The 25,649-nt window shown below is 50.2% G+C and overlaps 4 protein-coding genes across 6 annotated transcripts in view; 3 read left to right on the forward strand and 1 right to left on the reverse strand.

The window, feature by feature from the left end:
• The window catches only part of LOC139276496 (uncharacterized), a 26,586-nt gene extending 17,000 nt beyond the window's left edge, over window positions 1-9,586 (reverse strand). The window contains exons 1-6 of one of the 2 annotated variants that reach the window (XM_070894604.1): window positions 9,338-9,586; window positions 6,205-6,314; window positions 4,308-4,420; window positions 3,150-3,318; window positions 2,085-2,207; window positions 1,336-1,519 (exon numbers count right to left, since the gene is read on the reverse strand). In XM_070894604.1, the coding sequence (XP_070750705.1) occupies window positions 1,336-1,519; window positions 2,085-2,207; window positions 3,150-3,318; window positions 4,308-4,358 (527 nt within the window). In that variant the 5' untranslated portion in view covers window positions 4,359-4,420; window positions 6,205-6,314; window positions 9,338-9,586. Of the gene's footprint in view, window positions 1-1,335; window positions 1,550-2,084; window positions 2,208-3,149; window positions 3,319-4,307; window positions 4,421-6,204; window positions 6,315-9,337 lie in introns of both variants that reach the window. The other variant, XM_070894605.1, reaches the window with a different exon arrangement.
• LOC139276499 (T-cell surface glycoprotein CD3 delta chain-like) overlaps window positions 9,519-25,649 on the forward strand; it is a 21,463-nt gene continuing 5,332 nt past the window's right edge. The window contains exon 1 of the mRNA XM_070894608.1: window positions 9,519-9,619. The gene's annotated coding sequence lies outside the window, so the exon portion shown is untranslated. The remainder of the gene's footprint in view (window positions 9,620-25,649) is intronic.
• The window catches only part of LOC139276498 (T-cell surface glycoprotein CD3 delta chain-like), a 61,522-nt gene continuing 54,574 nt past the window's right edge, over window positions 18,702-25,649 (forward strand). For both annotated transcript variants that reach the window (XM_070894607.1, XM_070894606.1), the window contains exon 1: window positions 18,702-18,851. In XM_070894607.1, the coding sequence (XP_070750708.1) occupies window positions 18,806-18,851 (46 nt within the window). In that variant the 5' untranslated portion in view covers window positions 18,702-18,805. The remainder of the gene's footprint in view (window positions 18,852-25,649) is intronic.
• LOC139276359 (piggyBac transposable element-derived protein 4-like) lies at window positions 22,683-24,615 on the forward strand. Its single transcript, XM_070894216.1, has one exon. It carries the CDS (start codon window positions 22,683-22,685, stop codon window positions 24,273-24,275), a length of 1,593 nt encoding a protein of 530 aa, XP_070750317.1. The 3' UTR covers window positions 24,276-24,615.

Below are 25,649 nucleotides of genomic sequence, written 5' to 3' on the forward strand. Positions count from 1 at the left end.
GGAGGGGACTTGTACCCCAGTTCAAATTCTTCACAAAACTATTTAGAAATCAAAAAAATAAAGTCCCCGAATTTGCCACAACATTTGTCACCAGCGAGCAGGGTGAAAGTGCTCCCTGCAGTGTGGGGTGCAGGAGCGGTTACTTGATTTAATTTTTTGAGGCGGTCACAATGAGGGTCGTTGAGGGTAATGCGTTTGATGTAGTGTATATGGATTTCAGCAAGGCAGATTGGTCACGAAAGTAAAAGCCCATGGGATCCAGGGCAAAGTGGTAAGTTGGATCCAAAATTGGCTCAAAGGCAGAAAGCAGAGGGTAATGGTTGAAGGCTGTATCCAGTGGGGTTCTGTAGGGCTCAATCCCTTGCTTTTTGTGATATATATCAATAATCTAGACTTGAATATAGGGGGTATGATTAAGACGTTTGCAGATGATACTAAAGTTGGCCGTGTGGTTGATAATGAAGAAGAAAGCTGTAGACTGCAGGAAGATACCAATCAACTGGTCAGGTGGGCAGAGCAGTGGCAAATGGAATTCAATCCGGAGAGAAGTGTGAGGTAATGCATTTGGGGAGAGCTAACAAGGCAAGGGAATACACATTAAATGGTAGGACACAGACATGTAGAGGAACAAAGGGACCTGGGAGTGCAGGTCCACAGATCCCTGAAAGTAGCAGGCCAGGTAGATAAGGTGGTTAAGGCGGCATATGGAATGCTTGCCTTTATTAGCCGAGGCATAGAATATAAGAGCAGGGGGGGTTATGCTTGAACTGTATAAAACACTAGTTAGGCCACAGCTGGAGTACTGTGTGCAGTTCTGGTCACCACATTACAGGAAGGATGTGATTGCACTGGAGAGGGTACAGAGGGGATTTACGAGAATGTTGCTGGGAGTGGAGAATCTTAGCTACGAGGACAGATTGGATAGGCTGGCTTTGTTTTCCTTGGAACAGAGAAGGCGGAGGGGAAACCTCATTGAGGTATATTTAAAATTATGAGCGGCCCAGATAGAGTGGATAGGAAGGACCTATTTCCCTTAGCAGAGGGGCATAAATTTAAATCATTGGTAGGAGGTTCAGAGGGGATTTGAGAGGAAATGTCTTGACCCAGAGGGTGGGGGTCTGGAACTCACTGGCTGAAAGGGTGGTGGAGGCAGAAACCCTCACATTTAAAAAATACTTGGATGTGCTCCTGAAGTGCCGTAACCTGCAGGGCTACGGAGGAGCTGGAAAGTGGGATTAGGCTGGGTAGCTCTTTGTTGGCCGGTGTGGACACGATGGGCCGAATGGCCTTCTCCTGTGCTGTAACTTTCTATCATTCTGTGATCAGCATGCTTACGGCAGGTTGCGGTTAATTTGCAGGTTGCCCGCAGTCCATGCTCCCACGATGGGCCTATGCCACAGGTGTTTGTATTCCGGGAAATCCTTGCGATAGGTGCTGAGCAAATCCATGGGAGGGCGCTTGTCCTCTGCTCGTTTCTTCGACGTGGGCTTTCTCTCGATTGGTAAAGGCTGAAACGTGACTTGGTAAGTGGTATTCAAATCATGAACACCTTTAGTAACAGAGTAACACATTGTAAATCATTTCATTCAAATACAGCAACTTCTCAAACTCCTGAAATACTGCCACAAAGTTTACCCTTTTTGTCTCCCAGCCCACACACCATTCCTTACCTCTGTATCTAACCCGTGCTGTACCTGCCCTGGGAGTGTTTGATGGGACAGTGTAGAGGGAGCTTTACTCTGTATCTAACCCCCTGTACCTGCCCTGGGAGTGTTTGATGGGACAGTGTAGAGGGAGCTTTACTCTGTATCTAACCCCCTGTACCTGCCCTGGGAGTGTTTGATGGGACAGTATAGAGGGAGCTTTACTCTGTATCTAACCCCGTGCTGTACCTGCCCTGGGAGTGTTTGATGGGACAGTGTAGAGGGAGCTTTACTCTGTATCCAACCCCCTGTACCTGCCCTGGGAATACGTTTTGATGAATAAGGGACTATTGTCCATCTCTGACCTCCCTGACCTTTAATCACTGTGGAAGTACAGAGTCCCACAGGACACTCGTGAGCATTGGCTCTGCCTCACCATACCTTCGAACTTTAAGTTGTCTGGCATGGATTTTGCCTTTTTTTGCCCTTTGCAGGCATTGTCAGACTTTTCTGCTTGTATTGTGGTCTGCTGGATTTTGTTCTGGTTTTGGGTGCTGTGACATCCTGGAGAACAGAAACAGAATGTTACAGGTCTGGTTGCATTGTCGTGTGTCTGCGGCGTACACGGAACCTGTTACACACACAGCAACAGGAGAAGGCCGTACTCCAGACGGGGTCTGACCAAGGCTCTGTACAACTGAAGTCTCCCCTTTGTATTCTAGACCCTTGCGATACAGGCCAATATTCCATTCGCCTTTTAGATTGCTTTCTGTACTTGTCCCCTGGCATTTAATGTACTTGGACTTGCAAATCTCAATGCTCCTCATCACTCATCATTGAGAAAATATTCCGATTTATCTTTCTTGGGTTCAAAATGGATGACTTCACACTTGCTCAGATCAAACTCCATTTGCCACAGTTCTGCCCCCTCACTTAGTCTGTTTTTGTCCCTTTGCAACTTTCCACTCCCCTCTGCCCTTGGTACTTCCTAATTTAGTGTTGTCTGCAACTTCTTCCAACCTTTACTAAATATAGTTATAAGTTGTGGCTCCAGAACCAATCCCTGGCGAGCACCACTTTGCACAAGTGCCCATTTATAGTACATGCCCTCCCTGCCCACTCTCGCAACCCATGTGCAAAGACTACCTCCAGTTCTATCTGCTCTCGTGCCTTCCGAATGTCCATGGTGACTATCCATGGACACTCCCTCATCCACCTTATTAGTGACGTCAAAAAATCCAAGCACATTAGGCAAACATGACTTATCCTGAACGTTCATCCTTCTTCAATGTTATGGCTAAATCCTAGCTCTCTCCACCTCCTCACCCCTGCCCCAGGATTGGGATCATGCCTGATGCCCCACCGGTGGACTGCTCACCTGCAGAGGCCCCATGGGGGAGGTACTGGAGTGCAATGACTAAGCGTCACCTGGTGAGAGCCAATACCTTTAGGAGAAGAGAGAAAAGTTGAGGAAAAAGGAAAAGGCAAGGGCTGTCAGAGCTTCACCTGCAGTGGCTGGAGCGTCCCTGCATCCCCCTCGAGGGTTCGGCTTCTGGTGGTGGCTGACATTGGCAGTGCTGCCACAGGTGTTCAACCCAGTGCAGGGCCTACTGGTGGGGAGACCATCTTTCAGGGTCATCCCCTTCGTCTGGATGTATTTAGAGCAAAGTGGTTCCTGCACAAAATAACTCGGGTCAGCAGAGAACGAGAAGCAAGTCATTATTACACAGCACAGTCACCCCGACACATTCCACAAAACAGGCTGCCCTGTGGGACCTTTCCTCCCGGCGCCCTGCCCTGTGGGACCGGGCTCTCCCCCCCCCCCCCGGTGCCCTGTGGGACCAGGCCCTTCCCCCTCCCCCCCACCCCCCGGTGCCCTGTGGGACCGGGCTCTCCCCCCCCCCGGCATCCTGTGCGACCGGGCCCTCCCCTTTCACCCCCAGGTGCCCTGCCCTGTGGGACCGGACCCTTTTCCCCCACCCCCCCCCGGTGCCCTGTGGGACCGGGCCCTTCCCCATTCTCCCCCCCACCCCCTGTGCGACCGGGCCCTCCCCTTTCACCCCCAGGTGCCCTGCCCTGTGGGACCGGGCCCTTTTCCCCCACCCCCCCCCGGTGCCCTGTGGGACCGGGCCCTTCCCCATTCTCCCCCCCACCCCCTGTGGGACCGGGCCCTTTCCCCCCCGGTGCCCTGTGGGACTGGGCTCTCCCCACCCCCCGGTGCCCTGTGGGACTGGGCCCTTCCCTCCCCCCCCCCCCCCCCCGGTGCCCTGTGGGACCGGGCCCTTTCCCCCCCGGTGCCCTGTGGGACCGGGCCCTTTCCCCCCCGGTGCCCTGTGGGACCGGGCCCTTCCCCATTCTCCCCCCCACCCCCTGTGGGACCGGGCCCTTTCCCCCCCGGTGCCCTGTGGGACCGGGCCCTTTTCCCCCGCCCCCCCGGTGCCCTGTGGGACCGGACCCTTTTCCCCCGCCCCCCCGGTGCCCTGTGGGACTGGGCCCTCCCCACCCCCCGGTGCCCTGTGGGACTGGGCCCTTCCCTTCCCCCCCAGGTGCCCTGCCCCCCCCCCCCACCCCCCCCGGTGCCCTGTGGGCCCTTCCCGCGATGTTTCCCAGCAATGAAAAGTAAACACAGTGACACGTCAGCTGGGAGCTGCCCTTTGCCCGTACCTTCTGCGTTTTGGGCCCAAATTCAGCGCACTGCGTGGTTTCGCACTGCATGACTGGCGGGTTGCGGTATGGTGGAGTGCGTAAGGGCCTCTTGCTGCTGCGGGGCTGGATATCTGAAACAGGATCGACAGGGGGTTCATTGTGCACCAATCTCAGACTTGCCAATCCATGTACCAGCCTCCCGCACTGCTCACCTCGCACCAGTGAAAGGAGAGATGACAATGGGGTTTATATGGTACCTCAGGATGGCCAAAAGCACTTTACAGCCAATGAAGTACTTTTGAAGTGTTGTCACTGTTGTAATGGAGGAATCGTGGCAGCCAAATTGCGCACAGCAAGCTCCCACAACCAGGTAATCTGTTTTAGTGATGTTGGTTGAGGGATAAATGCATTACACGTCCAGTAAAGTGACAGCATTGCCGGGACAGGAGGAAATTCGTGCTTCAGTTACCGCAGCACTAATGCACTGCCCAAAACCACCAACAATTTCAAACTTCAGTGTAACTTCCTCCAGCCCTTCGGGGAACTCTGCGCTTTCCAATTCTGGCCTCTTGCCCATTTTAAATCGCCCCACCATTGGTGGCTATGCCTTCAGCTGCTGAGGCCCCAGGCTCTGGAGTTCTCCACCTCTCCACCTCTCCACCTCTCCACCTCTCCACCTCTCCACCTCTCCACCTCTCCACAAAACCTATCTTTTTGACCAAGTTCTTGGTCACCTGTCCTAACTTCTCCTTATGTGGCTCAGAGCCAACTTTTATTTGATAACGCTCCTGTGAATCGCCTTTGGACATTTTACCATATTAAAAAGACACTATATAAATGCAGGTATTTGTTGTAAAGAAGCTCACCTTTAGAAAGAAATCAAATTTGCAATTAGAACTGGGATTTTTTTCTACACAGCTTAGTTTATACAAAATGAACACACGCAATTTTCTTTAATGCCTGTATGATTTTCAACTGGGTTTTGCTCACAGCAGTGTCCAGATTAATCGTGAATTCCTGGACAATCCTGGAGGGTTGCTGACCTGAAGCTCGGCAGTGTAAAGGGGACGATGCTACTGAGCAACCGGTATAATGCTTGCAGTGGACCCCACGTGAGGCATGGCAGAGGGGAGGGGCAAGTCTGGACCTGGAGGGCACCGTGAGCATTGGCATTCTGGGTTTACCAATCTGCCGGTCATTCAGAGGCAGAGTGCGGGAAGTATAGAGCGCTTTCCCCCCACCGCAATCTCCAAGACCCAAACCCCCCCCCCGCATCACCCAAACCCCCCTGCTATCACCCACAACCCCCCCCCGCATCACCCCAACCCCCCTATCACCCCAGCCCCCCCCCCGCATCACCCCAACCCCCTGCTATCACCCACAACCCCCCCCCGCATCACCCCAACCCCCCTATCACCCTAACCACTGTGCTATCACCCACAACCCCCCCCCCCGCATCACCCCAACCCCCCTGCTATCACCCACAACCCCCCCCCGCATCACCCCAACCCCCCTATCACCCCAACCACTGTGCTATCACCCACAACCCCCCCCCCGCATCACCCCAGCCCCCCCCCCGCATCACCCCAACCCCCTGCTATCACCCACAACCCCCCCCCCGCATCACCCCAACCCCCTGCTATCACCCACAACCCCCCCCCGCATCACCCCAACCCCCCTGCTATCACCCACAACCCCTCCCCCCCCATAATCCCCTGCACCTGCACCCCCAAAGATCCTCCTGCACCAACAACTCCCCACACCCCCACCCAGTCACATCTCCAGGCACAAATGTCAGTTCAGCAACCCTCCTGAGACCAGCACTCGACGGTAAACCCAAGCAGGAAAGAGGGGAGGCGGAAGTGACTGCCCCGAGAGCAGACGAGTGGGATACTGTGGTACATCCGGCTCTTACTCAGAGGCTGTACGAAGGCGGACTGGTAGTGGGTCAGCAGGCAGTCTCCGTTAATTGAGCGTGGTTGAATCGATTGCTTCTTCTTACAGTTCTGATGGTGTTTGTGTTGTCTGCAGGAGTAGAGGAGAGAGAGTTGATCAGGGAGTTGTGACCGGGAGCAACCGTTAACTAACCAGTGCTGTCGGGTACAACTTGATCCATGTTTTCCCTGGACTGTATATCGGGTTTCCAACCCTCCAGGATTGTCCCAGAGTCTCCAGGAACTCCTGGACATTGCAACTCGGCAACAAAATCAGAGGGGTAGGAAACAAACTGTGTTTTTGTTTCCATTTTCTTTGCATAATTTAGTTTATTAAATATTGGAGATGGGGAATGGGTGTTTGTCCAGGTGGCGTGGTGAGAGACCATGTGATAAAACCTCCAGGAATACACCCCTGTGAAATGTGTCATTATACTGCTCGTCTAGTACGGTTTGACCTTTATTAATTTTACAATAATTGTCTTGCATAAGCAAGAAAAAGCAGTTCAAACTGTTCTGTGATGTTATTCCCCATGGTTATCAGAGACCAACGGTGAACCGCTAACATGGACCAATAACAGAAGAGATTTTTCAGCTGGGCTGTTGCTACAGACCAATCGCAAAGCTCAAAAGGCACTGAGCCAATGCTTGCACTGTTACTGGGAGCCAATGAAACATCACTGTCAAACTTCACAGGCATTGGTCCAGAGCAAAGGAACACGAGGCCATTCAACCCCTCGAGCCTGTTCCGCTATTCAATTAGATCATGACTGATCTGTATCTTAACTCCATTTACCTTCCTTTGTTTCCTTACTCTTAATAACTTTACCCAACAAAAATCTCAGTCTCAGATTTGACGTTTCCAATTGACCCCCGGCCTCAGCAGCTTTTTGGGGGAGGAAGTTCCAGATTCCCACCACCCTTTGTGTGAAGAAGTGCTCCCTGACATCAGCCCTGAACAGCCGGGCTCTAACTTTAAGGTTCTGCCCCTTGTTCTGGACTCCCCCAACCAGAGGAAATTGTTTCTCTCTCTCTACCCCATCAACTCCTTTAAGTCATCTTAAACACTTCAATTAGATCGCCCCTTAATTTTACTCTCAGGAATACAAGCTTAGTCTATGCAACCCGTCGTCATAATTTAACCCTTTCAGCCCCAGTATCATTCTGGTGATGCTGCACTGCTCCCCCTCAGAGGCCAATATATCCCCCCCGAGGGGTCCAGGACTGGACACAGTGTTCAGACAGGGTCTGAACGAGGCTCTGCACATTGGAGCATCACTTCCTCCCGTTGTATTCCAGACCCTTTTAAAGTTATTTTCATACCTGTCCACTAGCTGTTAGTGATTTCTGTACTTAGGCCCCTAAATCCCCAAGTTCCCAGCTTCTCACCATTTGGAAAATACTCTAAATCGATCTTCCTTGGGTCCAGAGTGGGTGACCTGACACTTCTGTATATCGACCTCCATCTAGTACAGTTTTGCCTGCTCACTGAATCCATCAATGTTAGTCAATATGTGACGTGCTGACCAGCAACCAATGAGATTCCAGGAAAGAACACACCACAGACCGCTACCAATAGGCATCCGGGCCATTGATTATTGTAATGCCCAGGATAATGGGACAAAACTTACACAGAAAATACTCCTTGCTTTGCCCCAGGGAGTGAGTGAAGCAGAAACCATTGGATCTTCTAGGGGAAAAAGGGATAAATATTTGAAGCAGAGGAAGATATGGGGCCATGGGATTAGTTTGGGATTGATACAGGGCTATGGGGAGAGAGTGGGGCAGTGGGATTAGTTTGGGATTGATACAGGGCTATGGGGGGGAAGAGTGGGGCAGTGGGATTCATTTGGGATTGATACAGGGCTATGGGGGGGGGGGGGAAGAGTGGGGCAGTGGGATTCGTTTGGGATTGATACAGGGCTATGGGGGGAGAGCGGGGCAGTGGGATTAGTTTGGGATTGATACAGGACTATGGGGAAGAGAGCGGGGCAGTGGGATTAGTTTGGGATTGATACAGGGCTATGGGGAAGAGAGCGGGACAGTGGGATTAGTTTGGGATTGATACAGGGCTATGGGGAGAGAGCAGGACAGTGGGATTAGTTTGGGATTGATACAGGGCTATGGGGAAGAGAGCAGGACAGTGGGATTAGTTTGGGATTGATACAGGGCTATGGGGAAGAGAGCGGGACAGTGGGATTAGTTTGGGATTGATACAGGGCTATGGGGAAGAGAGCAGGACAGTGGGATTAGTTTGGGATTGATACAGGGCTATGGGGAAGAGAGCGGGGCAGTGGGATTAGTTTGGGGATTGATACAGGGCTATGGGGAAGAGAGCGGGACAGTGGGATTAGTTTGGGATTGATACAGGACTATGGGGAAGAGAGCGGGGCAGTGGGATTAGTTTGGGATTGATACAGGGCTATGGGGAAGAGAGCGGGACAGTGGGATTGATACAGGACTATGGGGAAGAGAGCGGGGCAGTGGGATTAGTTTGGGATTGATACAGAGCTATGGGGAAGAGAGCGGGACAGTGGGATTAGTTTGGGATTGATACAGGGCTATGGGGAGAGAGCAGGACAGTGGGATTAGTTTGGGATTGATACAGGGCTATGGGGAGAGAGCGGGACAGTGGGATTAGTTTGGGATTGATACAGGGTTATGGGGAGAGAGCAGGACAGTGGGATTAGTTTGGGATTGATACAGGGCTATGGGGAAGAGAGCGGGACAGTGGGATTAGTTTGGGATTGATACAGGGCTATGGGAGGAGAGTGGGGCAGTGGGATTAGTTTGGGATTGATACAGGGCTATGGGGGGGGGGGGGGGGGAAAGAGTAGACAGAATGGGATGGCTGGCCTCCTGTGCTGGAAACATCGGTTACTAATTAAACAGAATCACATCTGCAAAACAGCTAAAATAAAATTATTCATCTGGTAGTTTCATCCCGTGCATAACTTTACCAAAGTCTGTGGGTGTCGGTATGAGCCACCGATTATCCGGTCCATTACTTCCCCAGGTGTGATTGCAAAGTCCCGGGGGCTTTTACCAACCAGCCGCCTTTATACTAAGCACAGGGCGAGAGGGGGAGGGAGTCTTTGAATATTGATCACAAACCTTCATCTCCAGCACCGGGAACATACGCTGCGTCTCACAAACCACGGCTCGGAACGGTCAACTCTGCTGACATACAATCTTCTCACAGAACTCGACACACAGCTTCAAACCAATCACATGATATCTTCCAGAGTCTGAGGCAACACTCGTGAGAAAGAACCGGGCTTTAAATATCCCACACAAGGTCCCAAAGCGTTTCACGGCAGTTTGTGAGCTCTCTCCCCGCTTCTCCTGAAGGGATTGACCAAACAACACCCTCACTCCGGGGGCCCGTGTTCAAATGTAAGACCAGTCAATGAGTATTGCAGGACATTCAACCATGGGGGGGATCACAGTCCAGCCTGAAATACTCTCCAGCAGTGATTGGTGGGTAGTGATCAGGAGCGGGACCTGTGGCTGAATTAACCCCGACCCTAACCCGGGGTGCTGAGGCTAATTGTTATTGTGATGCCATTTGTTAGTTATCAGTCACTCAGCACTGACTGGGGGGTGGGAGGCCAGGCACTAGGGGAGGGGGAGAAGGGGTACCGGTGGTGGGGAGGGAAGTGTGGGTGGGGGGCGGGGGGAGAAGGGGTACCGGTGGTGGGGAGGGAAGTGTGGGTGTGGGGTGTGTGGGGGGCGGGGGGAGAAGGGGTACCGGTGGTGGGGAGGGAAGTGGGGTGTGTAGGGGGCGGGGGGCGATAGGGGAAATGAAGCCATGTTGAGGCGAGGGCAGTATATACGGGATGTAATGATGCTCCTTGAACCAGTCGTTGCCACAACACAGGCCACACTGGGAGCCTCTTACCCGCAGTCACACAGCTCGCACAGGCACGAAAACTCCGGGAACTCCAAGTCCTCTAGTCTCCCCACATCTCTCAGGGCCATTGTAAATAAATGTTTCTTGTTGAAAAGCGTTCCTACAGGACAAGCGCTCAGAAAGCGACGATTGCTGTCTCGAGTGCACGGCGTGTGTGCGAGCAGCTCCTGCAATGATGCTCTGAGCCCTTCAGTGTATGTCTGTTACCATAGCGCTTCCCCACTCGCTGGGAGATCATTCCAGTGTGAAAGCGATAATGAGGTCTGCAGGTGGCGCTAACCACAGGCTCACCTGTCAGGTGACACTTTAAACACAACCCTCAGCCAAGAGGTGGGCACCGGAGGGACTGGAGTGCATCATCACGCCCGGCAACCAAATTTTAATTTGATTTTACGTTTTTAAGTTTAATTTGTTTTAATTGCCGGTGCTTTTAGTGTCCCCCGCTCCTTTTATAGGGGGCACTGGAAAAATTTGATTTTAGTGCCCAAAAAAAAAACCAACCCTCAGCCAATCCGCATTGGCCCAGCCCAAAGCCTTAAAATAGCAACCTTCCAACTGCAATTCCTTTCAGTGGGGTAGCACTCCCGCCTCTTGAGGGAGTGCCGCACTGTCGGAGGGGCAGTACTGAGGGAGTGCCGCACTGTCGGAGGGGCAGTACTGAGGGAGTGCCGCACTGTCGGAGGGGCAATACTGAGGGAGTGCTGCACTGTCGGAGGGGCAGTACTGAGGGAGTGCCGCACTGTCAGAGGGGCAATACTGAGGGAGCGCCGCACTGTCGGAGGGGCAATACTGAGGGAGTGCCGCACTGTCGGAAGGGCAATACTGAGGGAGTGCTGCACTGTCGGAGGGGCAGTACTGAGGGAGTGCCGCACTGTCAGAGGGGCAATACTGAGGGAGCGCCGCACTGTCGGAGGGGCAATACTGAGGGAGTGCTGCACTGTCGGAGGGGCAGTACTGAGGGAGTGCCGCACTGTCGGAGGGGCAATACTGAGGGAGCGCCGCACTGTCGGAGGGGCAGTACTGAGGGAGCGCCACACTGTCGGAGGGGCAGTACTGAGGGAGCGCCGCACTGTCGGAGAGGCAGTACTGAGGGAGTGCCGCACTGTCGGAGAGGCAGTACTGAGGGAGTGCCGCACTGTCGGAGGGGCAGTACTGAGGGAGCGCCGCACTGTCGGAGAGGCAGTACTGAGGGAGCACCGCACTGTCAGAGGCGCTGTCTTTTGGATGAGACGTTAAACTGTCGCCCCACTTACCTTCTCAGGACGTAAAAGATCCCATGGTCCTATTTCAAAGAGCAGCAGATTTATTTTCGGTGTCCTGGCCAAGATTTAACCCCCAATCAACATCACTAAAAGAGATTATCTGTTCATTATCACATTGCTGTTTGTGGGAGCTTGCTGTACACAAATTGGCTGCCCTGTTTCCTACATTACAACAGTGACCACACTTTAAAAGTACTTCGTTGGCTGTACAGCGTTTTGGAACATCCTGAGGTTGTGAACGGCGCTCTAGAAATTCAAGTATTTTTAGTTTTTAATACCTAATTGTTCTGTCGTAGTCTCCTGAACGGGGTGAATGGTCCTAAGGGGTAGACTCTCACGTTTAGTGTCCTATGGTTCCTCGCTCAAATGGCCACTCTCCTTATGTGAGCTTAGACAGTGAATGATGGCGGGATCTTCGGCTGTGACAGGCAGAATAAAAAAACAAATTATTATTTAAAGGGGGAGAGATTACAAAATGCTCCAGAACAGAGAGACCTGGGGGTCCTTGTACATGAAACACAAACAGTTAGTATGCAGGTACAGCAAGTAATCAGGAAGGCAAATGGAATGTTGGCCTTTATTGCAAGGGGGATAGAGTATAAAAGTAGGGAAGTCTTGTTACAACTGTTCAGGGCATTGTTGAGACCACACCTGGAGTACTGCGTACAGTTTTGGTCTTCTTATTTAAGGAGGGATATACTTGCATTGGAGGCAGTTCAGAGAAGGTTCACTCGGTTGATTCCTGAGATGATAGCACATTTCAGGAGGCAGTCACCCCGCAGCTTAAAGGTGTGCACGTAGAGGGGTCGTGGGTGACCACCAGACTCAGTAAGTGTGCGAAGCAGGTAACGCAGGAGTCCCTCCGTGAGTCCATTTCACTTTCAAACCAATATTCAGTCTGAGTATCGGTAAGGGCGATGGTGCCTCTGGGGAGTGCAGCCAGAGCCAATTCCAAGGCACCACGGGTGGCTCAGCTGCACAGGGGGGAGGGACAAAGAACAAAAGGGCCCTAGTGATAGGGGAGTCTATAGTTAGGGGAACAGACAGGCGTTTCTGTGGTCGCAGACATGACTCCCGAATGGTTTTGTGCCTCCCTGGTGTCAGGGTCAAGGATGTCACAGAGCAGACACAGGGCATCCTGGGGGGGTGGGGGGGGGCGGGGGGGAGGGTAAACAGCTAGAGGTCGTGGTCCATATCGGGACCAACGACATCGGTAAAATGAGGGATGAGGTCCTACAGGAAGAATTCTGGGAGCTAGTAAGAAAATTAAAGGATAGGACCTCAAAGGTAGTAATCTCCGGGTTACTACCGATGCCGCGTGCTAATGAGTACAAGAATAGAAGGATAGAGAGGATGAACATGTGGCTGGAAAGTTGGTGTAGGAGGGAGGGCTTTAAATTCTTGAGGCATTGGGACCGCTTCTGGGGAGATGGGACCTGTACAAACCGGCCGGGTTACACCTCAACAGCGCGGGGACCAATATCCTCACGGGGAGTTTTGCTAGTGCTGTTGGGGAGAGTTTAAACTGGCTTGGCAGGGGGATGGGAACCTGAGAACAAATTCAATAGGGAAAGAAGTAAAGCAGAAATTGGATAGCCAGAATCTAGAAAGTGAATCTGTAAGATAGAGGAAACAGGGCTTAGTATGTAGTAAGCAAGGAGGTCTTCCTATGCTGAATGGTCTATACTTTAATGCAAGGAGTATAGCGAATAAAGCAAATGAGCTAAGAGCACAGGTAGACACTGGGGAGTAGGACATTATAGCTATTACAGAAACATGGCTGAAAGAGGGGCAGGTTTGGGAGATCAATATTCCTGGCTACAGGATTTTTAGACAAGATAGAGAGGGGGATAAAAAGGTGGGGAGTCGCGGTACTGATTAAAGAAACTATTACAGCAGTGAGGAGGGATGATATGTTAGAGGGATCAGCAAATGAGGCCATATGGGTCGAATTGAAAAATAAAAAAGGACCGATGACACTGCTGGGCGTGTATTATAGACCCCCAGTGGGAGGGAGATAGAGCAGCAAATATGTCGGCAAATTGCTGTGATGTCCAAAAACCATAGTGTAGTAATAGTAGGGGATTTTAACTATCCAAATATTGATTGGGACAAATTTAGTGTGAAGGGTACAGAGAGTGTGGAATTCTTGAAATACATTCAAGAGAATTTTTTTAGTCAGTATATAGCAAGCCCAACATGAGAGGGGGCAGTCTTGGATTTAGTTTTGGGGAATGAAGCTGGGCAGGTTGAAGGGGTATTAGTGGGGGAGCATTTGGGTGCCAGTGACCATAATTCAGTCAGATTCAAGTTAGTTATGGATAAGGACAAGAATAGGTCTGGAATAAAAGGTCCGAATTGGGGAAAAACTAATTTTGCTAAGTTGTGGAATGATTTGGCCCTAGTGGACAGGAACCAGCTACTTGTGGGTAAATCGGTGTCGGAACAGTGGGAGGCATTCAAGGAGGAGATCCGGAAGGCTCAGACCAAACATGTGCCCTTAAAGATAACGGCTGGGAAAAATAATTCTAGAGCCCGCTGGATATCTAGGGACTTACAGAGGAGGATTAAGAAAAAAGGGACACTTATGTCATATATCAATGGCTAAATACTTTAGAATCTTTAGAGAATATAGAAAGTTAAGAGGTAAAATTAAAAAGTATATTAGGAATGCTAAGAGAGAGCACGAGAAATTCTCGGCCAGTAAAATTAAGTACAACCCTAAGATGTTCTATAAATATATTAAGAGTAAGAGAGTAACTAAAGAAAGAGTAGGGGCTATTAGAGACCATGAGGGTAATCTTTGTGTGGAGGTAGAAGATGTTGGTAGGGTTCTTAACGAATACTTTGCATCTGTTTTCACAAAGGAAAGGAGTAATGCAGATACTGCTATCGAGGTGGAGTGTGATATTCTGGATGAAATAAATATAGTGAGAGAGGAAGTATTAAGGGATTTAGCAGCTTTGAAAGTAGATAAGTCCCCAGGCCCGGATGAAATGCATCCCAGGTTGTTGAACGAAGTAAAAGAGGAAATAGCAGAAGCCTTGACCATCATTTTCCAGTCCTCTTTGGATCTGGGCATGATGCCGGAGGATTGGAGGACTGCTAATGTAGTACCCTTGTTTAACAAGGGAGAAAGGAATAGGCCGAGTAATTACTGGCCTGTCAGCCTAACCTCAGTGGTGGGAAAATTATTGGAAAAAATCCTGAAAGACAGGATAAATCTGCATTTGGAAAGGTAAGGATTAATTAGAGACAGTCAGCACGGATTTGTTAAGGGAAGATCATGTTTGACTAACCTGATTGAATTTTTTGAGGAGGTAACCAAGAGGGTCGATGAGGGTAGTGCATACGATGAAGTATATATGGACTTTAGCAAAGCTTTTGATAAGGTCCCACATGGTCGACTGGTCACGAAGGTTAAAGCCCATGGGATACAGGGAAAGTGGCAAGTTGGATCCAAAATTGGCTTGGAGGTAGGAAGCAAAGGGAAATGATTGATGGATGTTTTTGTGACTGGAAGGATATTTCCAGTGGGGTTCCGCAGGGGTGGTATATATCAACGATTTAGATTTGAATATAGGGAGTATGATTAAGAGGTTTGCAGACGACACTAAAATTGGCTGTGTGGTTGATAATGAAGAGGAAAGTCATGGGCTGCAGGAGGATATCAATCTACTGGTCAGGTGGGCAGAGCAGTGGCAAATGGAATTTAATTCAGAGAAGTGTGAGGTGATGCACTTTGGGAGGGCTAATAAGGAAAGGGTATACACATTAAGTGGTAGGCCACTTAATAGTGTAGATGAACAAAGGGACCTTGGAGTGCTTGTCCACAGATCCCTGAAAGTAGCAGGCCAGGTGGATAAGGTGGTTAAGAAGGCATACGGAATGCTTGCCTTTATTGGCCGAGGCATAGAATATAAGAGCAGGGTGGTTATGCTTAAATTGTATAATACTTTAGTAAGGCCACAGCTAGAGTACTGCGTGCAGTTCTGGTCGCCGTATTATAGGAAGGACATGATTGCACTAGAGAGGGTGCAGAGGAGATTTACTAGGATGCTGCCTGGAATGGAGAATCTTAGTTATGAGGACAGATTGGTTCTCATTGGACCAGAGGAGGTTGAGAGGAGACCTCATTGAGGTGTACAAAATATTGAGGGGCCTGGATATAGTGGATAGTAAGGGTCTATTTCCATTGGTGGAGGGGTCTATTACGAGGGGGCATAGTTTTAAGGTGGTTGGTGGAAGGTTTAGAGGGGATTTGAGGGGGGGCTTCTTTACGCAGAGGGTTGTGGGGATCTGGAACTCGCTGCCTGGAAGAGTGGTGGATGCAGAAACCCTCACCACTTTTAAGAGATAGTTGGATGGGCACTTAAAGTGCAGTAACCTGCAGGGTTACGGACCTAGAGCTGGTAATTGGGATTAGACTGGATGACCTTTTGTTGGACGGAGCAGATATAATGGTAAGTACTGCAGGGAACAGAATACGGCCATGAATCTCCTGGACAAGTGTCAATCGCCTGGATGGGTCGGAGAGGAATTTTCCCAGATTTTTTCTCCCTAAATTGGCCTGGGTTTTTATCTGGTTTTTGCCTCTCCCAGGAGATCACATGGCTCCGGTTGGGGTGGAGTGTAGAATGTTTCAGTATAAGGGGTGTCACAGTTGTGTGAGGCGGACTGGTTGGGCTGGGTGCTCTTTGCCTTTTCGTCATTTTCATTGGTTTATATGTAACCTTTAGGGCTGCTGACCGAGGGCCGTGCGGCTCTTTGTCGGCCGGTGTGGACACGATGGGCCGGAATGGCCTCCTTCTGCATTGTAAATTTCTGTGTTTCTATGAAGGGGTTGTCGTATGAAGAAAGGTTGAGCAGGTTGGGCCTGTACTCATTGAAGTTTAGGAGAATGAGAGGTGATCTTATTAAAACGTATAAGATTCTAAGGGGGCTAGAGATGGTAGATGCAGAGAGGATGTTTCCCCTCATGGGGAAATCTAGAACTAGGGGGCATAGTTTTAGAATAAGGGGCCGCCCATTTAAAACTGAGATGAGGAGGAATTTCTTCTCTCAGAGGGTCGTGAATCTTTGGAATTCTCAACCCCGGAGAGCTGTGGAGGCTGGGACATTGAATATATTTAAGGTGGATATAGACAGATTTTTGAACGATAAGGGAGTGAAGGGTTATGGGGAACGGGCAGGAAGTGGAGCTGAGCCCAAGATCAGATCAGCCATGAATTATTGAATGGCGGAGCAGGCTCGAGGGGCCAAATGGCCTACTCCTGCTTCTATTTCTTAAGTTCTTATGTTATGTAACCTGATGCGTTACACTGAGCTTAAAGCTCAATTAAAGAAACAATGGTGTGTGTGCACGTACTGCTGCCTGGGCACTGCAGCTCCAGGCCTGGCCAGCAGGGTGTGCTCGGGGGCTGCTGGGTTACCGAGTGGGATTTCATCATCATCAGCAATCCCTTAAAATCGAGGAAGACTTGCTTCCACTCTAAAAAGCGAGTTCTTAGCTGACTGAACAGTCCAATACGGGAATTACAATCTGTCACAGGTGGGACAGACAGTGGTTGAAGGAAAGGGAGGGTGGGACTGGTTTGCCGCACGCCCCTTCCGCTGCCTGCGCTTGGTTTCTGCATGCTCTCGGCGACGAGACTCGAGGTGCTCAGTGCCCTCCCGGATGCTCTTCCTCCATTTAGGGCGGTCCTGGGCCAGGGACTCCCAGGTGCCGGTGGGGATGTTGCATTTTATCAAGGAGGCTTTGAGGGTGTCCTTGAAACGTTTCCTCTGCCCACCTGGGGCTCGCTTGCCGTGTAGGAGTTCCGAGTAGAGCGCTTGCTTTGGGAGTCTTGTGTCAGGCATGCGAACAATATGGCCCACCCAGCGGAGCTGGTTGAGTGTGGTCAGTGCTTCAATGCTGGGGATGTTGGCCTGATCGAGAACACTAACGTTGGTGCGTCTGTCCTCCCAGGGAATTTGCAGGATCTTGCGGAGACAGTGTTGGTGGTATTTCTCCAGCGACTTGAGGTGTCTACTGTATATGGACCACACCTCAGCCATTCAGGAGGGCGGGTATCACTGCAGCCCTGTAGACCATGAGCTAGGTGCCAAATTTAGTACGCCAGAGCCAGAGCTACAGTACGCAGACAACGCTTGTGTCTGCGCACATTCAAAGGCTGAACTCCAAGCCGTCGTCAACATCTTCACTGAGGTGTATGAAAGCATGGGCCTTACACTAAACGTCCGTAAGACAAAGGTCCTCCACCAACCTGACCCTGCCACACAGCACTGCCCCCCAGTCATCAAGATCCTTGGCGTGGCCATGGACAACGTGGCCCACTTTCCATACCTCGGGAGCCTATTATCAGCAAGGGCAGACATCAACAGCGAGGTCCGACACCCCCTCCAGTGCACCGGTGCAGCCTTCGGCCGCCTGAGGAAGAGAGTGTTTGAAGATTGAGTGGGATTTATAGCGTGCGAGGCTTTCACAAGGAATAAAATGTTAAAAAGGCACAAACATTTTTTGAACAGACAGAATATCCAAGGAGAAGTTTTCTGCCCAAAACCTTCTCTTGGATCCATGTTGGAATTCCACCGGTGGCTGCAGCCCCAAGAAAGAACAACAACAACTTGTATTTATATAGCGCCTTTAAAGTCCCAAGGCGCTTCACAGGACTATTAGGCAATAAAAATGTGAAAGAAAGTTAGAACTACTTGGATTTCACGGCCACCTAACATCTCAAAGCACTTTACAGCCAATGAAGTGCTTTGGAGTGTGGTAATGTGGGAAATTCGCGCACAAGCAAGTTCCCACAAACAGCAATGTGACAGTGACCAGATAATCTGTTTTTGTGATGTTGATTGAGGGATAAATGTTGAGCAGGACACCAGGAGGACTCCCCTGCTCTTCGAAATAATGCCATGGGATTCTTTATGTCCACTTGAAAGATGGCAACTGAAAGACTGCCCCTCCGACAGTGCGGCACTGGAGTGTCAGCCGAGATTATAAACTCAGTCCCAGGACTGAGACCTTCCAGACTCGGACTGAGCCGCGGCTGACCCAAGGTCCCCAAGTGACCGCCAGTGTCTGGTATCGGGGCGCTGAGTGTCCCCACAGTACTCGGCCTATCTTTAAATGAAGACTCTTGTGAATTAAAGGCGATCAGTACAAGATTTACCCCCGCGGACAGAGTCCCTGAGGCGACACAATGACATGTGCTGCAGAGCGACAATCCGTCAAACCACCTCTTTCCTGTTTGTGTGTGTGAGGCAGCACCTCCCCAACTCGCTGCAAACATCTACTCGGTCTCTTCATCACATTTCAATCGGCTTCCTTCAACTCAATTGAAGATTATTCAGCCGTTTAAAACAAACCTTTTACTTTTTCCGCTTTGTATAAAGGGTGGAAAGATGCTATTTCACAAACTCCTGCTGATCCTCACCATCCTGCTGTTCGGTAAGATGCCCTTTTGGGGCAAAGTTTGATATTTAGCAAAAAAATGAGTCAAACGGCGCCGCTAGTTTTCCGCGATCAGCGAGCGGCTCATAAATCCCATTGAATTAATTCCCCCCAAATTAAAGTTGCTGCATTCACCGCCTCTGGCTTGTTGGCTGAGACTCTGTTCATGATTATTTACAAGAATAATTTTTATTGATCTCTACCTTGGAAATGTTTAAATAAAAATCGCAGCGGAGGGGGGGGGGGGGATTGGTTGTGAAATATATTTATTACAATGGAAAAAGAATAGAAATAAGATGAAAGCACCTCGCCGTTTATAGGGGACAGTTACTGCGGCCAATTCATTTCCGATAAAACCCATCTTTATGATCAACGGAATTTATTTTTTTTGAGGAAGGGAACGAAACATTTTTGCCAAAAGTGTTTGAAGTGTTATATCTGGCTGCGCTGCTGTGTTAGAATATTCACAGTCAGAATGTTTGGAGCAAGGTCCAATAAAACTGCAAAATCCTGGGGATTATAAATTCATGACTTTTTAAAGCCTGGATGTGATTAAAGTTGATAACAACTGTTAATCTATTTCTTTAAAGGTTGAATAATTTAAAACTAAAGTTGTAGATTGAACAGAAGTAGTTTCCCAACTTTTGAGAATGTAACTGAGATAAATTATTATTTGCAAAGTGCAATTGTTTAATGCCATGTTATCCTCTCAGTCTGAACTTCAATACCGAATTATTATATTGCAAAGTTCTTGGGTGGAAAGTTGTTAAGTAGGTCAGTGAGTGAAACCCGGTGTTATTCACAATTTAGTATAACCCTTACCGCGCGCACGCGCTCCGCACCGCCCCGCGCCGCGCGCTCCGGGTCCGCCCGCGCGCTCGAGACCCCGCGCGCTCCTGAGGGCGGCCGCCCGGCACGCATGCGCAGGACCCGCTCCAGCCAATTTCTAGTTTTATATCATTTGTATTTTTCACTTATCATTAAGTAGAAAAGTCTGGTTCATATCCAGCATAACGTCATCAAGTGTCACACTTCATTACAGATGCAAAACAATCTTTAAAAATGCATCTAAGTAAAAGAAAGCCAGTAATATTGCAGCTGTTTTTCTGACCTGGAGAATGGATCATTTGCCCCAGTGCCAGCACAGGTCAGGATGGTGGCAGTATCACATCTCAGGTCCGTGAGTGGCCTTAGCTCCAGTCCCCGAGCCTTTGATCGCTTGCCTCGGCTCCTTCTATAATTACCGCTTGAATGTGGTGTTTGACTGGGCTTGTAATAAATGGGAATATTCATGGCGAAAGGGGTAAAAATTCAGCTGCCAAGGGATATAGATAGACTGAGTGAGTGGGCAGTGAGGTGACAGATGGAGGATAACGTGGGGAAATGTCAGGTTAGTCACTTTGTTCGGAGAAATAGAAAAACAGAATCTTTTTTAAATGGTGAAAAACTTTTAAATATCGGTGTTCAGAGGGATGTGGGTGTCCCTTGGGCAAGAAATGCAGAAAGCAAGTGTGCAGGTACAGCGAGGGGGTTGGATAAGGAATAAGGAAGTCCTGCTCCAATTGTACAAGGACCACGCCTGGAGTACTGTGCACAGTTTGATCTCCTGATCTAAGGAAGGATATACTTGCCTTGGAGGCTGTACAACGGAGGTTCACTAGATTGATTCCTTGGGTGAGAGGGCTGTCTTATGAGGAGAGAGTGTAGAATGGGCCGATACTCTCTGGAGTTTAGAAGAATGAGAGGTGATCTCATTGAAACATACAAGATTCTGAGGGGGATTGCCAGAGTAGATGCAGGGAGGATGTTTCCCCCGGGCTGGGGACTCTAGAATCAGGGGGCACAGTCTTAGGATAAGGGGTCAACCATTTAGGACTGAGATGAGGAGGAATTTCTTCACTCAGAGGGTTGTGAATCTTTGGAATTCTCTGCCCCAGAGGGCTGTGGATGCTGAGTCATTCAGTATATTCAAGGCTGAGATCGATAGATTTTTGGAGTTTAGGGGAATCGAGGGATAAGAGGATTGGGCAGGAAAGTGGATTTGAGGTAGAAGATCAGCCATGATCTTATTGAATGACGGAGCAGGCTCGAGGGGCCATATGGGCTACTCCTGTTCCTAATTCTTATGTTCTTATGTTTAGCGCCATCCATTAGCACCAGAGAGGGGCACTAAGGTGTTGCTAAGCCCCTCCTGCCCGAGCATTAGTGAAGGTTTAGCGGCGGTGCTGACAGATTGCGCTGCGCTCGCTAGCCCCGCCCGCTGGGTGACGTCACCGTGTGTGCCACGCCCCCTGTAGTTCCGCCTGCCGGCGCTAAGACCGGCTGGGGAAAGCTGTCGGTACAGCAGCGATCCCGGCGGGGGTGATTTCGTCCAAAGTACAAGGCAAGGGCTGAAATTTAAGTTTTTAAACTATTATTTATTTGTTGCAGTAGTGGGGCAGTGTGGGTGAAGTTCATTGAAATTTTCACCAAGATTTTATTTTCACCCTTCGGTGCTAGGATGCCGGCACCCTCATGCCAAAACATTGAGCCGGCCTCCTGCGCTATCGCTCCGTTAGAGCCTGAGGAGGATTGTGGACCACTTCCCTTAGCATTCGACTCTCCTCTTGGGCCAAACAACTGAATATCGCACTTTGAGGCAGTAGACATCGCCTGGCGCTAAAGGTATCGCCACCTCAATGTGGGCGGTACCGAATTTCGACCCTGGATCTGTGGAGGAGCGAAGGGATTTAGGGGTCCAGGTAGATACCACACTAGAGCTGGCGCAGGTACAGAAAGCAATCAAAGACACAACGAGCTGTAACCGTGGGTTGTGGGAACGTAGAAACTGGACAAGACAAGGGAGGAAATGACAACATAAAAGATCAACATTTATATTCAAAAGTCAGGAGTTTCCAGGCTGGAAGACGCACAAGATGTGGAAAGAACCCTTTAGGACGCAATCGCAGTCTGCTGCCACCACTGGTTCCAGTGCTATGGTGCCTGGTGTGGGATAAGGACTGGGGCTCACAGTGCTGTGGGGCCTGGTGTGGGAGAAGGACTGGGGCCCACAGTGCTGTGGGGCCTGGTGTGGGAGAAGGACTGGGGCCCACAGTGCTGTGGGGCCTGGTGTGGGAGAAGGACTGGGGCCCACAGTGCTGTGGGGCCTGCTGTGGGAGAAGGACTGGGGCTCACAGTGCTGTGGGAGAAGGACTGGGGCTCACAGTGCTGTGGGGCCTGCTGTGGGAGAAGGACTGGGGCCCACAGTGGTGTGGGGCCTGGTGTGGGAGAAGGACTGGGGCCCACAGTGCTGTGGGGCCTGGTGTGGGAGAAGGACTGGGGCCCACAGTGCTGTGGGGCCTGCTGTGGGAGAAGGACTGGGGCTCACAGTGCTGTGGGAGAAGGACTGGGGCTCACAGTGCTGTGGGGCCTGGGGTGGGAGAAGGACTGGGGCTCACAGTGCTGTGGGAGAAGGACTGGGGCTCACAGTGCTGTGGGGCCTGGTGTGGGAGAAGGACTGGGGCCCACAGTGCTGTGGGAGAAGGACTGGGGCTCACAGTGCTGTGGGGCCTGGGGTGGGACCTGCTGCAATGGGATATGGTAACTCATGGACTTCCTGATGGACAGCAAGTGATTCACTCAGAACAACGTGCACTGATTACGTGCAACGTGCACTGTGGGATTATAGAGTATATTGTGGAATATTGAAAAGATGATTAACATTCCATTATAAATTCTTCTTTCCTACAGCACAATATTTTTGAAAATATTATGTCATCTGTCAGTGAAGGAAGCGTTCTGGGGTTTGGGGAAGAAGGTTCCGGCTGCCCATCTACCTCCCAAATTGTCATGGAGTGTGAGAGCGATGTGGATGCTTTTGAGGGCCATGGTCCCAAAGGGCTGGCCTTTCCCAGTGGGAGTGAGGCCGAGGGCCATCAGGATATAGAATGGAGCAGCACTGTTACAGATATCCATATTCCGCCCTTCACACAGTCCATTGGCCCACAGCACCAGCTGACCAACACTGCCAGTCCCCTCGATTATTTGCGCTTACTCTGGCCGGACACTGTGTTTGACACCATTGCAGAGGAGACAAATCGTTACGCTACACAGTGCCAAGAGAAGGCAGGCAGAAAGGACTGTTCTTGGCTTCCTACCGATTCCCATGAAATCAAAGCTTTCCTGGCGATCAACATAATGATGGGCATCAAACAACTGCCTCGCATCGCTCTGTATTGGAGCCAAGATACTGCCCTTCGCTGCCCCTGGATTTCTTCGGCCATGTCCAGGGATAGGTTTTGGAAAATTAACCAGTACCTCCACCTGCGAGACAACAGAGGTGCCCTCGATAAATCCCACCCCAATCACGATCCAGTTTACAAAGTCCGAGCGCTAATGGAGGTTGTGCGCTGCCATTTTGGTCAAAGTTATCGCCCGAATCGTGAGCTCAGTGTTGACGAAGGCATGGTTGCTTACAAGGGACGGCTGTATTTCAAGCAGTACGCCCCCGCTAAACCCACAAAGTGGGGCTTGAAAGTTTGGATGCTGTGCGAGGCAGAAAGTGGCTACTGCCTGAACTTTGACATCTACACTGGGCGGAGAAAGACTGCCTCACAGCAAAGCGTTGGATCCGGCGTGGTGCTCGACCTGTGCCGGCCTTATTTCCATCTCAATCACCACATCTACTTCGATCGATTTTTCACAACCCCCGCCGTGATGGTGGAGCTGGAAAGACAAGGCACAAGGGCGTGTGGAACCACACACCTCAACCGCAGGGGGCTCCCCACTCAAGCCAAGAAAATACAGTTAAAGGTACAGGGGGATGTTAGGTTCTTCCAGAAAGGGTCTCTGTTGTTAACCATTTGGAAGGATAAAAGACAAGTAGCAACACTCTCAACCAATCAGAACGGCAAGATGATGGCGTGTCCTGGGACACTGAAGCCCCAAGCGGTGGTTGAGTACAATAAATATATGGGTGGGGTGGATATCTCCGACCAGATGAGGAGCTATTATCCTGTAGGTCGCCCTTCCAAAAAGTGGTGGCGATGTATTTTATGGTATTTAATGAACATTACCATCGTCAATGCTTGGCTTATTTTCAAAAGGTCATCCCATGACCCCCCGCTCCCAAGTCGCTACGACCACCTCAACTTCAGAACAACTTTGGCCAAGTTGCTCCGTGGGGATTATTCCGCAGGGACGAGCAGGAAAGGCAGGCTGACCTCATCATCAGAAAACAGATACCGAGCGACCTTCTGTAACCCCAGTGCACACAACCTGGTGAAAATCGAAGGGCGGAAGAAAGTGTGCCGTCACTGCTCGAAACACAAACGTAAAACCGTGTCTGGTAGAGCAGTGGAGACATCGTTCAAGTGTGAATTTTGTGAGGTCCCATTGTGCAGATTCAGCTGCTTCAAGGATTACCACCAATCTGTGCCCTGACACACCTCCTGGAGCCTGGCCACACCTCCTGGAGCCTGGCCACACCTCCTGGAGCCTGGCCACACCTCCTGGAGCCTGGCCACACCTCCAGGCACTGAGCATGATTCTCCGGGATATGGCTGTGAGCAAACCCGGGGCACAATCAGGACATTGGATACATCTTCTTCAGTTATTAGTTTGGGGGGCTGTAGGCAGGAGGCCCTGTGATGAAACTCCAGGAATAATTCCACCAGAGTTAGTGACCCTACAGATCATACCCATTCCCATCGGAAATATTCAACTGTGGTCACCGTTTCCAAACAGTATTTTGAGTTAATTTCCTGTAAAAGTATAATAATTTCTATCAGATGTCCTGTGCTATTCCTGATGGCTCGTCCATGATGTGGATCACGGTTGTGGCATTTAGATGAAGATGTTTTTAGCTGGCTTGTCGCTGCGGGGAAATGCACAGGACATGTCTCTGGGTCACTAGCTGGCCCTGTCCTTTGGGAGAGGTCAGGTTATCAAGGACTTCCTCTTTTGACACTGGTGTGTTACTCACGTGCGAGATACCATTTTTATTTAATGAGATGGATGTCGTTCAAAGATTTCAGCAAAACTCCCATCTGATGGATGTTTAGTCCGTTTGCTGCCGTGTTTTGGGTGTGAGGAAGGGATAGTGCCTTGGCCAAGATTGCTGTAGTATTTTCAATTACACTGGAGTAGAAATGATCTCCAGTGACTGAAGACAAGAGTCTTTGGAACAGGCTTTGTCTCGGGTTCTTGTGTTCTGGGAGACCCGAGATCTCCAGGATGGGAATTTTGGTGACAATTTTCCAGAAGAACTTCTTGTACATCTGGGCTTCCTGTTTGTAAATAAACCTTTCATCGGTTTGGTCTACGACTCAGTCAATGCTACAATTACCATGGATAAAACTTTACCCAAAGATAATAACTTCATGTGAAATTCTGCCTCCATGGCCCATCAGCAGAGCCTGTAATGAACGAATACCAAATTCAAAATATCATCTTTATATCGATACAACTATTCCATAATATACATGATTTTGTGACCAGGGTGTTGGTTTATCTCTATAACTTGTTCTACTTTTTTCCCACCACATGTCAGCCTGGCTCATGTTTCAATCCCCAGCCTCAGGGTTTGCACAGAAGCACTTTCAGCCCAACTTAATGGACATTTACCACAAGAATGGCGGGTTTGTAATGGCATTCCACCATACCTGTCACAGATTGGCTGAGGTCTATTCTTGGATCATTGCTTGAGAGGACCTCACCCACACTTGAGGTTATGGGGAGCGGGCGGGGAAGTGGAGCTGAGTCCAGGATCAGATCAGCCATGATCTTATTGAATAGCTCGAGGGGCCGAATGGCCGA

This window comes from Pristiophorus japonicus, chromosome 11, assembly GCF_044704955.1.
Source record: "Pristiophorus japonicus isolate sPriJap1 chromosome 11, sPriJap1.hap1, whole genome shotgun sequence".
NCBI lineage: Eukaryota > Metazoa > Chordata > Chondrichthyes > Pristiophoridae > Pristiophorus > Pristiophorus japonicus.